Below are 13,115 nucleotides of genomic sequence, written 5' to 3' on the forward strand. Positions count from 1 at the left end.
CCACAATGTCCATTGAAAAATATTAGAAAACAGAGAATAAAGATTAAAACATTTCAGGCTACTTGAAAATTTATACAAAGCAGAGAAAAACTATAATACAGCATTCCAACATTATTAAAAATAAATAAGCAACAACATTAAAAAAGAGCCTGGCCGGGGTGGCTCAATGGTTGAGCATCAACCCATGAACCAAGAGGTCACTGGTTTGATCCCCAGTCAGGGCACATGCCTGGGTTGGGGGCTGGATCCCCAGTAGGGAGCATGCAGGAGGCAGCCAATTGATGTTTCTCTCTCAACAATGTTTCTATCTCTCTATTCTTCTCCCTTCTTTTCTCTCTAAAAAAATCAATAAAAACATTTTTAAAATGTTTTTGTTTGCTATGGAACAAACAAAAACTCAAGAAAAGATGAACAAACAATAGAAAGACATAAAATGGGAACTCATAACACAAGAAAAATAAAAGACAAAATCACTGAAGACTCCACACTAAATCAGAATACACAAAGGACAATTGACTTGTCCAAAAGCATAGCAAGCAATGAGACAAGCAAAAAAATTAAACAAATAAAAGGAACGAGAAAGTGACAGATACAGAAGTCAGTGAAAGAAAACAAATATACATTAGGAGTCCCTGAGAAAGAAAAACAAAATAATGAAAGAGAACTAATCTTTAAAATTATGATTCAAGAAAATATTCCTGAAATAAAAGACCTAATTGTCCACATTGAGAGACATACTATGTAGACATCTGACCAGAATGCCAAATCTGAATCAGAGAGAGAGCACTGCTCTATTGTTAGACTTCCAAGATAAAGCTCTTGGGCATTCCAGGCAAAAAAGACCAAGTCCCTTCCAAGGGAAAGAAAATCAATTATCAGCCTTTTTGCCAACAAGAATCAACATGTGCCCACACAAATACCACAGCAGTTCAACAATGTCTACATTATCCGAGAAAAAAGGGTGCAATCAATAAATTTAATGAATTTAAGAGGAAACCAAAGATAAGAAAAAGATGGAAGAATAAAGATATGTAAATGTTATCTGAGAGTTGCTTCGGGAGGCTCAAAAGATACCATTTCAATCTGAAGAGTTAAATAATAGTGTAGAAAGATAAACATAAAAAAAAGATATGAATGGTGGGTGGACAAGAAGAAGGCTAAAATAAGCTGACTTAATTGTTGCTCACAGGAGAGAACCAACAGATAATTCCTAAAGAAAGGAACCGTATAATATTAAGGTGTAAACAAACAAATTTAACCTAAGAAACAGTAATTCTAGTCTGAACCACACTGAATATATAAAAATCCATGAGATCGTAAGTATATATATAAAAAAAGGAGAAAGCCTGCTCTTTCCCCCACCTGAAAATAATATTTGTTCTCACTGCAGGTAGTTTTCACCCTAACTCCTTAATTGAACGGGTTTAGGAAAAGAGTTATACGCTTATCTTGTAAGAACAGTATTTCAAGACAAATTAATAACTTCAGTTGGTGGAGAAATTTCCCTTATAGAAAAATTCTAGCTATTATATGTAGAAAAAAAGTTAGAAAATCCCATTTTCATTTTTAATAGATCATAAAATTATTATGTGAAAAGTTTAATATGACTCACATCCTGGGTGGCACAGAGCAGGACAACATGAGAGTTCATCACACTACCCAGAAGGGAGAGCAATTTAAAATTTATGAATTGTTTATTTCTGGAACTCTCCATTTAATATTTTTAGACCGTGGTTGATCTCAGGTAACTGAACTACAGAAAATAAAACTGCAGTAAGAGGAGACTACTGTATATAAAAATTTGTTACAATTTTATATTTGAAATTATTCTTAATAAAATTTTTAAAAAAGAAAAAATTTAAAAAGACAGAGAAGAAAAAAATAAAAAGCCTCTAATTTTTTTTAAATGATCCAAAAATATGATTTTACTAAGAAGTGAATTTACAATGCTGTATCTCTAGAGGTCAGTATTGTGTAAGAGAATTAAGATAGCATTATCTCAGTAGATAGTACCAGAATTATTTTATTTATTTATTCTTTAATCCTCACCTGGGGATATTTTTCCACTTATTTTAGAGAGAGTGGAAGAGAGAGGGAAAGACAGACAGAAATACTGATGTGGGAGAAACACATCGATTGGTTGCCTCCTGCACATGCCCTGACCAAGGCCCCCGCCGGGGAGGAGCCTGCAACCGAGGTATGTGCCCTTGACTGGAATCGGACCTGGGACCTTTCGGTTCACAGGCCAACACTCTTATCTGCTAAGCAAACAAGCTAGGGCATACCAGAATAATTTTAGATAAAAATTACTAATTTAGTATTTTTAAAAATATATTTCATGTTACATAAATTCCATACATTGTCATAACATTTCTATGAACAAAATTATTTCAATCACCTTAAAAAACACAGTAGGTACTTAAATACTAATGACTGATGATGATGAGGTAATGGTGAAAAGGTAAAATAACAGCTTACAGAATGTGTTTATTCTCTCTGTAAGATATGCTTTTAAAAAGTCCAACAAAAATAACATGTGCTCTGATCAGGAATTGAACTGAGCCACACTGGCCGGGGCTACAACTTATTTTTAATAGCTACAATTTTCACCACATGGATATACTACACTTATACATTTATACATTACTTTATTAAAATACTACTCAAGTATCTCTTGCTTCTAAGAATTTCAAATTCAATGAATTAATTCTAATTAAATCTGGTAAGAATTTTCGTCAGCTTTGAAAAAACTGCCGCCAATAATATCTACCTCCCATTTATTATAGTCATGTTGCTAAATTCTGGTAAACACACTATTTGACAGTTGGTATTCTGCAAACATCAATACACAGTCTAGATCTGAAAATAACCGTCCAAGAATAAGGCACACCAAACAAACCTTTGATCCAGGAATAGTAGATCAACCTACACCTAATTAAGGACTATGGATTATTCTGGGTATCTGCTGACTAGCAAGCACCTTATGTTCCAGTATGCTGGGCAAGAAAGCTGTATCACAGAAGAACAGGGCATTTCATTACTAATTTACAAAGAGTTTTTTGGAATACAACTTATTCCTTTAAGTTAGAGATTTTTGGCTTTTTTATTCTAAGGCGTTAGATAAGCCTATGGGGAGAAATACATATTTTTATAAAATTAAGATTTTTTTTTCAAAGGGCAGTTTCCTATCCCAGTTTTTCCCCCTAAAATGAACAGATGTGGAATCTAGGGCCCAAAGAATGTGAATCTATTTGCTTATCTGACATCAATTTCCTCTGCAGTCCCTTTATTACAGTTCTAATTCTCTTTGAAGTAGCAGGCTCAGCTTGTAGCTAAGGGTGCCATGTGACATTGGGCCAATGAGATGAAGGAGAGGGCCAAGTTAATACAAAGAATGGCTAGAATAGATCTTTTGTGTATCTTCTTTCCTCTTTTTTCCTGCCTAGCATAGACCCATGGAAACTGGAAGCACCAAACTTCGAGTATAAAATAAAAAGCCATCTTCTAAGAAAAAAGCAAAAACAGAAAGGTCAGCTTAACAGCATTATAAAGCCACTAAACAATCCCTACTCTTTGGCTGTCTTATTAGGTGAGAAAATAAAGCTTGTATTTGCTTAACCACTGTAATCAGATTTACTTTATATGCACCTAAAGGAAATCCTGCTATAGAAGAGGCAATAAGGGACATTGTCAAAAGAATGAGGGCTTCAAAGACTTAAGCCCTGTCCTGAACTTTAATATACCTATTTTCTTTTTTATTAAAAACATCGCTGTCACTATAATTTCTATTTTACACTCTTTCCAGAGTTATTTTAAGGCTGAAGTGATTTTATGTCAATACATTTTATAAACTGAAAATACTAAACAAATGTGAGATATTCAAAAAGAGTAGTTAGCTCTTATAGTAACATTTATAAATGTATGGTTTTCATTGTAAGAGTTGGTAAGCCCCTTTTCCATCTATAAATGACAATAACGTTTTTCCTTATCACATAGTTATCAAAAAGTTGAACTGAGATAGCTTTAAGTATATTACAAATTACTAAATACTATACAAATGTTAGTATTCATGGAATTATAATTATAAAAGTGATGTGCTATACTGATTTGCACAAAATTCCTGGGTTAATTCCTCCTCTAATTTAGCTGGATGAGCTTGAGGAATATATCAATTTTCTCAGTCTCATTTTTCTCATCTCTAAGTGGGAATACTAATAGTAATTGTATCCCTCACTCACATACTATATTAAGTGTATTAGTACTGCTATTGAGATTTTCACAGTGACACCATCCACTTTTTATGTGTTGAGGTTGGCAATGCCCTTAAGCACCATAATATGCCCTTAACCACCACAGGATCAAGCTCATTTCCTGATATGACAACAGATTTTGTTAAGACCACTTCAGGGTGGATCTCAGAATCCAACGTGTAAGAGCCCTGGACCTCAGCTACTGGGGCATCCATATAGCTGTCTTCCTCAATGCACTAAGAATCTCTCATCTTCATTACACATCGTCTATACGCTAAAGAAAGTTTAGACAGCCCTGCTTTGTCATGTATTCTGAGGACCAACAATAAAATCCTTACTGTAGCCAGTGAAGGGGTGCGGTAGGGGAGGGGGTTGACTCTAATAATTACTGAGCTACAGTTGAGATTCTGACAGGATGGTAAATACTATAGACCAGTGGTTCTCAACCTGTAAGTCTCGAACCGTTCGGGGGTCGAACGACCCTTTCACAGGGGTCGCCTATGACCATCGGAAAACACATATGTAATTACATATTATTTTAGTGATTAATCACTATGCTTTAATTATGTTCAATTTGTAACAATGAAAATACATTCTGCATATCAGATATTTACATTACGATTCATAACAGGAGCAAAATTACAGTTATGAAGTAGCAACGAAAATAATTTATGGTTGGGGGTCACCACAACATGAGGAACTGTATTAAAGGGTCGCAGCATTAGGAAGGTTGAGAACCATTGCTATAGACAAATGATATAATAACATTAACTCTTGCTCTAACATATTTCTTACCTGTATATTCAGAAAAAGGCTTATGTATTACTCCTAGGACAGGTTTACCATATACAGCCACACAAACCATAGTAGTGACATACTTTCGAAGATCCTCTGTAAGAAATAAACAAACAAACAAACACAATTGTTAAAGTAACATATAAATTCAGGATAGAATGTTATAATTTACTTCATTAAAAATGTATGTACATTTTATAAAATGTCTTTCACAGTCAACAATCCCCTCAAAGAATCTAGAAGTAAGAGCCAGTTTAAGGAAATAGTTGAGTTTTCGTTTTATAAGCAAATTACCTGGGTTATTCCCCCAGATTACCATTTTATTAGCTGTATTTCTTTGAGCATATTATTTAAATTCAGTTTCCTCATCTGTAAAGTACAGACATTAATTAAGTACTCATCTTTAAATACTAAAATTAAAAATAATTTTAGTATTAAATTTAAAAAATAACCATCTCTGCATAAGGGATGAGCTCACAACATATTATCACTATTATATGATCAGGCCAATCTCAGTTTCAGAAAAACATTTTATGCACAATATTGTTTTATAATTTCAGTTATTATTAGATATACAATAGAGTGTATTCTCCCTGTTCTCGAAATAGTTACTTATTGAGTGTCTATTAAGGGTCAAGTTCAGTGCTTAAGCTCTAGAATATCAAGGTGACAAAGCAGAAGCCCCCACATTCAGAGAACTTACCACCTAGAAGGAAGAAAAATGTATAAGCAACCAACTTTAACATATGTACCAAGAGAACAGAGAAAAGGCAAGCATTAGATACCTCTGTAAGAAGCAAGGCATAGGAAAGGATCCATAGAAATGAAATCTGAACTAACACTAGGTAAAAAGAATGAAAACAGGGGTAGGGTGGTAATTCTATTTTGCTAATTATTTGCTCTCTGGATGACTAGGGTTTACTATTTTGAATTTTAACAGTAGAGGTATATGCAATAAAATCAAAATTCCCACTATCACAGGTAAATATTGTATTCTGACTACATAAATAAATATCTAAATAACACATAACTCAATATATAAGCAAGCACCTCAATAAGTAAGTGCCAAATAGGAACCATTTGTTGTAACTGATAAAACTCCCCTTCACTGAAGAATCAGTGACACAATGAGCCACTTCACCAATAAGCCAGTGTAGCTCCATGGTTCAGCATCAACCTTTGATTTAGGAGGTCACAGTTCAATTCCCAGTCAGGGCACATGTCTGGGTTGCAGAATCAATCTCCAATAGGGGGTGTGCAGGAGGCAGCCAATCAGTGATTCCCTCTCATCACTGATGTTTCTATCTCTCTCCCTCTCTCTTGCTCTCTGAAATTAATTTTTAAAAAATAATAATATATACATTTATATAAAAAAAGAGTATGACATAAATTGGTTGGGGGGGAGGCATTGAGAATAACAGATCCAGTGCAAATGGGTTATATGACACTGCATTAATCCAGCTCTCTGTCTTAAAATCTAATGGAAAAGCTGTCTGAAATTGGAAAAATATCTACTACCATGCACATAACACCTGCTCACATTCTGATTTTCTGATATATAACAACAATCTAAAGTTTGAGATCAATTTTAATTTTAAAATTACCCGTATACTCCTGTGTAGCATCAAGTGGGTCGATCCAGACAGTAACACTTTCTGCTGGTACCTCCTTGGGGGTGGCTATTTCCTTCAGGATGTCCTCAGGAATTTTACGATCCCATAAGATAACCTCCTGATCGGTTGCATCCACATGTTCTTCTGTATTTATCTGCATCAAAAAGAGGTAAGGTAAACATTTTTTAGAGTAAGAAAAAAATCACAAACTAGGAAAGCACAAGAGAAAAACCTTTCAGATAAAAATCACATAAATTTAAAGTAGGTAAATCAATATTTTTTTTTATTTCAAGACATTTCATTACAAAATGAAACTATATTGTAAGAGAAATTACAACAATATTTTGTCTTCAAGTACTTTCCAATCCAATATTCAAACTTACCTTGTTGTCAAAGAAAGGCAAAGACTCCAAATATAGAGAAATACAAAGTCTCAAAGAAACAAGCGGATACTGTGCTTTCTGACAAGCGCCCTTTCCAGAGTAGATCAATGTGTTTATGCTGAATGTGATGCCATGCCTAGACACCATTACTACAGAGTGTTTATAACACTAACAGTATATGAGCAAAGTCACAGGGTGAAAACCCACAGCTATCAGCAATCTCTGGAAAGTACCCTGATGTATCCTAAATTGCCATCGAAGAGGTTAAAAATAGTAATATTCCTGAAACTCCAAGCCACATAAATCATAAAATATTTTTAATACAGTGTACAGTAAACATCCAATTCATCCACTCACTTTTTCCTTTGTCAGTTTAGCAAATGTTTACTGATTCTTACTATATACCAGACATGCATCATGTTGATCCATATGAGGCAAAAGTCTGTCGTTGTGGAGCTTACATTCTATTGAAGGAGATAAACAATATACAAAATAAATAAATAAGGCATGTGGTATGCTAGAGAAAATAAAATAGGGAAAAACAGGAAGTGAGTGTAGAAGAGTAGAAAAGGATTGTTCCTTAAGATAGGGTGGCTAGGATTATTCATTATGGCCCCAAAATGGAAACTACCAAGTGTCCATCAACAGATGAATGGATGAGCAAAATATGGTACATCCATACCATAGAACATTATTCAGCCATAAAAAGAAATGAGGTACTGATTCATACCATAGCATGGACAAACCCTAAAACATTATACTAAATGAAAAATAAGAAGAGACTAAATACTGGATGATTCCATTTATGTGAAATGTCTAGAACAGGCAGATCTATGGAGATAGATTAGTGGTTGCCTGGGGCAGAGGGTAGAACAGGTAGCAGTAAATGGGCACAGGGATATTTTTAGAGTGATGAAATTTTTCTAAAACTGATTAATGACAATGGCTGCACAATTTGGCCTATTCACCAAAAACTACTGAATTGGACATCTGAAATGAGCAAATTATATGATACGTAAAATATGCTGCAATGATGTTGTTAGTTTGTTTTTAAAAGACAAAGTAGCTAAGAAAGGCAACACTGAAAAGGTGGTATTAGAGTGAAAATGTAAAGGAAGTGAGCCTAGCAAGTATGTAAAGGGCACACACTCCAGCGCATGGAATAAAAAATGCAACAGCCTGAGGTGAACATGTGCCTGGTACATTCAGAGTACGGCAAGGAGGCAAGCACGGCTAGAGCAAGTGAGCTAAGAAAGGAGCTAAAGATGAGGTCTGAGGTCAGACAGTAATGGAAGCCAGATGCTGAAGGACCCTGCAGGAAGGACACAGTCAGTTGTCCTCCATCACAACCACTATTAGTAATGTGCAGAGAGTCCTAGCCATTATAGAAAGCTAACGAAGGGTGAGGGCATGGGAGAGGACAAGGATTAGAAAAGAAGCAGCAAAATATGTAATTGATATCTGACTACTGAAAAAATTCAAAAAAATCTGTGGCAATATTATAGAACAAATTTAAGTTGCTAGATACAAGGTGAATCATTATCAAGCAACTGTATTGTTATATACTAGCAAGAAATATTAAAAATATTTAACATAAAGAAAACCATTTACACTAACAACAGAAATAAATTACCTAGAAATAAATGTACCGAAGATTAGCAAAAACATTAATGCATCTATTCTTGCTGTGGGTTTTCTTTTCTTTTTTTTGCCTCAGTGGTGTGCTGTTAAGTTTTCTGCTAGACTCTCAGACTCCCAGAAAGGTATTCTTGTTCATGAGTAACCGCCAAAATCTGTTCTGTGAGGGAATGTCAGTAGAGAATTCCTGCCATCTCACAAACATCACTCTACAGTATTTTGTATCACCATACAAAAACCACAGAATAAACCATGTACAGTATACTAAAAAAATTCTGGTTTAAACCCCCATCTATCCCATATTTGGACTCCTAGAATAGCCTTTGATTGCTCTTGCCTCCTACAGTGTATTCTCGGATTCATTCATTCATTCATCCACTATTTAATGACTACACAAGCTAAACTGTTTTGGGTACTGGGATATAGAGTGGGGCCTTGACTTACGAGTTTAATTCGTTCCATGACGGAGCTCGTAACTCAAATTACTCGTATGTCAAATCATAAAGTGAACGAGTGAGACACGTGATGCTGGGCTGATGTTGTGGCGTTCACTGTGACGTTCGCTGCACCAACTAGCGGTGGGGTGTCTGAAGATGGCTCGTAACCCGAATTTTAGCTCGCAACTCAAAGCAAAAAATCGGCCTAGAGACAGCTCGTATCTCAAAAAACTCGTTAGTTGGGACACTCGTAAGTCAAGGCCCCACTGTAATAATGAACAAAAGGGACAAAAATCACTGCTTTTATGGAGCTGTCCTCAACCCAGCAATCTGCCATCTTCCTAAATGAGACTTAATTTTATTACCCCCTACTTAAAACCTTCCAATAATTTCTCATTACACGGGAGACAAAATCCAGACGACTTATCATCTACAAGGCAAGGCCTGGATGATCTGTAACCTTTCCCTGTTTGGACTCTTATTTACTACATCCCAGACTTACTTGTCCCTTGGCCTCAAGGCCTTTGTACTTGCACTCTTTTGCTCATATTCTCTTTTACCAAATCTCTGCATGATGGTCTGCTTCTTATCATTCAGCTCTCAGCTCAAATGACACTGCCTCAGAGTGGCCTTCCCCAACTACCCCTGGCCAAAGCATGATCCCCCAATCACTCTTCCCACATGTTCTTACTTTTATTTCTTCAAAGCCCTTACCAGTATAAGTCACTTACTTGTTACCATGTTAACTATCTATCTTGACCTACTAGAACAGGGGTCCTCAAACTACGGCCCGCGGGCCACATGTAAATACAAATATTGTATTTGTTCCCGTTTTGTTTTTTTACTTCAAAATAAGATATGTGCAGTGTGCATAGGAATTTGTTCATAGTTTTTTTTAAACTATAGTCTGGCCCTCCAACGGTCTGAGGGACAGTGAACTGGCTCCCTGTTTAAAAAGTTTGAGGACCCCTGTACTAGATCATAAGATTCATGTGTTCAAAGACACAGTTCCTTCATTACTGTAGCCCCATCTCCACTGCCTTATAAACCAGTGCCTTAATAACAGGTGCTATATAGTTCTTGATTGACAACACTGTCCTTCACTTAATGAAGTTTCATTTCTTCACAGCCATTCTACTCAATCTACTCTCCCTCCCTCATCTCTACTGCCTATCTCATCCCAGTCCTTAACAGGGAATTGAATAAGAAATCAAGAATCCAAAACACAATTAATGCTATTTACATGACAATTCAGTTACTTTGGGGTTAAAGAGGCTTTTGGTTAATACCTTAAAAAGGTAAAATTTACATAAATCATTAAATCTTAATGAATTTTTGAATATATTGTCTCAAGCTGTACCTATGACACAGTAGGAATTCAATAACTATTTTCTAAATGGATAAACACTGCTCTTATTCTCCTCCCTTTTCAGAAGCCTTTTTCTATAAACGACTAGTTCTCAACTATACCCCTATAAATCATTAAACAGGCTCTAGTGACACATCTTAAAAACAAACAAACCAAAACAAAACTTCACAGCGCCTCCTCTCAGTCCCACATAACACCCTGGCCAAGTTCCTTAGAAGCACAATTTCTTTAAAGACTTGTCTTTACTCGCTATCTCCCATCTTCTTCAATTTGCTTCCTTTCCCATGGAGCCACCAAGCAAACTCTCACAAAGTTCACCACTGACCTACATTCAGAACCATTATTAAGAGTACTAGAGGCCCGATGCACGAAATTCATGCATGGGTAGGGTCCCTAGACCTGGCTGATCTGTGGAGCAACTGGCCTGCTCACCGGCCCTGCCACCAGTCACCTCCTTCTCTGGGGCGACCAGCAGGGTGATGGGGAGGGAGGGGAGGAGAGAGGGAGCATGCCAGCCCACTCACAGGCTGGCCCCACTCCTCTGCCACCACCGCCACCGGTCACCTCCCGCTGTGGGGCGACTGGCAGGGTGATTGGGGCCCCCGCTGGCACCCACCTTGACTGGCCTGAGGCCTGGGGGCTGGGGACAGCTCCTGCTTTGAGTTTCTGCCCCCTGGTGGTCAGTGTGCATCATAGCTACCGGTCATTCCACTGGTCGTTCCGCTGTCCGGTCGATTTGCATATTAGGCTTTTATTATATAGGATAGGATGTGTTCTATCATCAGAATTCCAGCTCCTCTATTTATTGGGAATGTGACTTACCTAGACTAGTCAACTCATCTTTCTGAGCTGCAGTTACCAAGTGCTAAAAATGGATGACAAATATATCTCCCTGCAGTGTTCTTTGTATGACTTAATGAAATAGAAAAGGTAAAACAAATAGTACAGTGCTTAACACAGAGTAAGCATTTAATAAAAGTTGGCTGCTACTATTAAGTAACTAGAGGCCCAGTGCATGAAATTCATGCACTCGGGTGGGGGAGGTCCCTCAGTCTGGCCTGCACCCTCTCATGGTCCGGGAGCCCTCAGGGGATGTCTGACTGCCGTGGAGGCGGGAGAGGCTCCCACCATTGCCGCTCGGCTAGACAGCCATGAGCCAGGCTTATGGCTGAGAAGTGCTCCCCCTGTGGGAGCGCACAGACCACCAGGGGGCAGCTCCTGTGTTGAGCGGGATCAGGCCAAACCCGGCTCTCCCACATCCCCTGAGGGGTTCCGGATTGCGAGAGGGTGCAGACCAGGCTGAGAGATCCCACTGGCACGATCAGGGCTGGGGAGCGACGCAGGAGGTTGGTCAGCCAGGGAGGGACCGCAGGAAGGCTCCAGGGTATGTCCAGCCTATCTCGCTCAGTTCTGATTGGCCAGACCCCAGCAGCAAGCTAACCTACTGGTCGGAGTGTTTGCCCCTGGTGATCAGTGTACCTCATAGCAACTGGTCGACCGGTTGACTGTCTGCCCCCTGGTGGTCAGTGCATGTCATAGTGAGCTTAGCATATCATTAGCATATTAAGCTTTAATTGGTTGAACGGACAACTAGATGACCGTACACTTAGCATATTAGGCTTTTATTATGTAGGATTATTTTCAGTCTTTGTTATCCTTGGTTGTAGGTACTCATCTTTCCCTTTCACGCAATATTCTTTCATTAAGCAATCCTGTCCACAGCTGGTTTCAATCAATATCACATTTATGACTCACAAATTTGTATTTCTAATTCAGAAATATCTAGAGCTTCAGACCCATATGTATTTAACTATCTCCTTAACATGTTCTCCTGAACATACAAGGCACCTCTAATTTAAGTCTAAGATAACACTTAATCTGCCCTCTAGTACTTAACATCCCTGACTCCCTTTCACCATGAGCAAAACCAGAAATGAGTCATTTTTGACACATCGCTAAAAATTTCCTCATATCCTTCCACATCTAACTTCTCTACAATCATAACTCCAAGTCAAAATGTATCATCTCTCACTTGAAAAAGCCTCCTAAGTGGTCTACCACCTCTACTATTCTTCAAGCGTCTACCCTGAGCCCTTCCAACCATTCAAAACTGTAGTTTAAGAGTACACTTTAGTTATACCTCTTAGAGTACCTTATCTATAGAATCAGACAGACCTGAGATGATTCTCAGTTCATGAAGTGAATCTCTGTGAACCTAAGATTATTTTCTAGCTGTATATCCTTTGGCAAATTATTTAGCCTCTCCAAGTCTCAATTTATGTGCAAAATGGAGGTAATAGTACTCACCTCCTGTTTTTTGTCAAGTAAATAAATAGAGGCAATAAGAAACTCAATTCAGTGCTTGCCAGTTACTAAGGACTAAATAAATGTCATCTAGTAAAACAAGCTAAGTATAACTTTCCCATTGCCCAGGTTCTGGTCCTCATCTCCCACACAGCCTATTTTAAAAGTCTCCTTGACTGGTATCACCCACTCCAAGTGCCAAAAGCCAAAACAAAGTATGGCACATTGTAAACTTCAAGAAGAGTCAGGTAAATCTTTTATACTCTAGGATTGAACTAAAGATCTGGTCCAAACTTCATTGAGTTTGGTATATGATACAGCTCCTG

The 13,115-nt window shown here is 37.6% G+C and overlaps 1 protein-coding gene across 1 annotated transcript in view; it reads right to left on the bottom strand.

Annotated features, from left to right (window-relative positions):
• The window catches only part of BPNT2 (3'(2'), 5'-bisphosphate nucleotidase 2), a 31,717-nt gene that overhangs the window by 11,949 nt on the left and 6,653 nt on the right, over window positions 1-13,115 (bottom strand). The window contains exons 2-3 of the mRNA XM_081111589.1: window positions 6,650-6,812; window positions 5,046-5,141 (exon numbers count right to left, since the gene is read on the bottom strand). Of these exons, the coding sequence (XP_080967715.1) occupies window positions 5,046-5,141; window positions 6,650-6,812 (259 nt within the window). The remainder of the gene's footprint in view (window positions 1-5,045; window positions 5,142-6,649; window positions 6,813-13,115) is intronic.

The sequence above is a fragment of the Myotis nattereri genome (assembly GCF_964212035.1).
Source record: "Myotis nattereri genome assembly, chromosome: 17".
NCBI classification, from domain to species: Eukaryota; Metazoa; Chordata; class Mammalia; order Chiroptera; family Vespertilionidae; genus Myotis; species Myotis nattereri.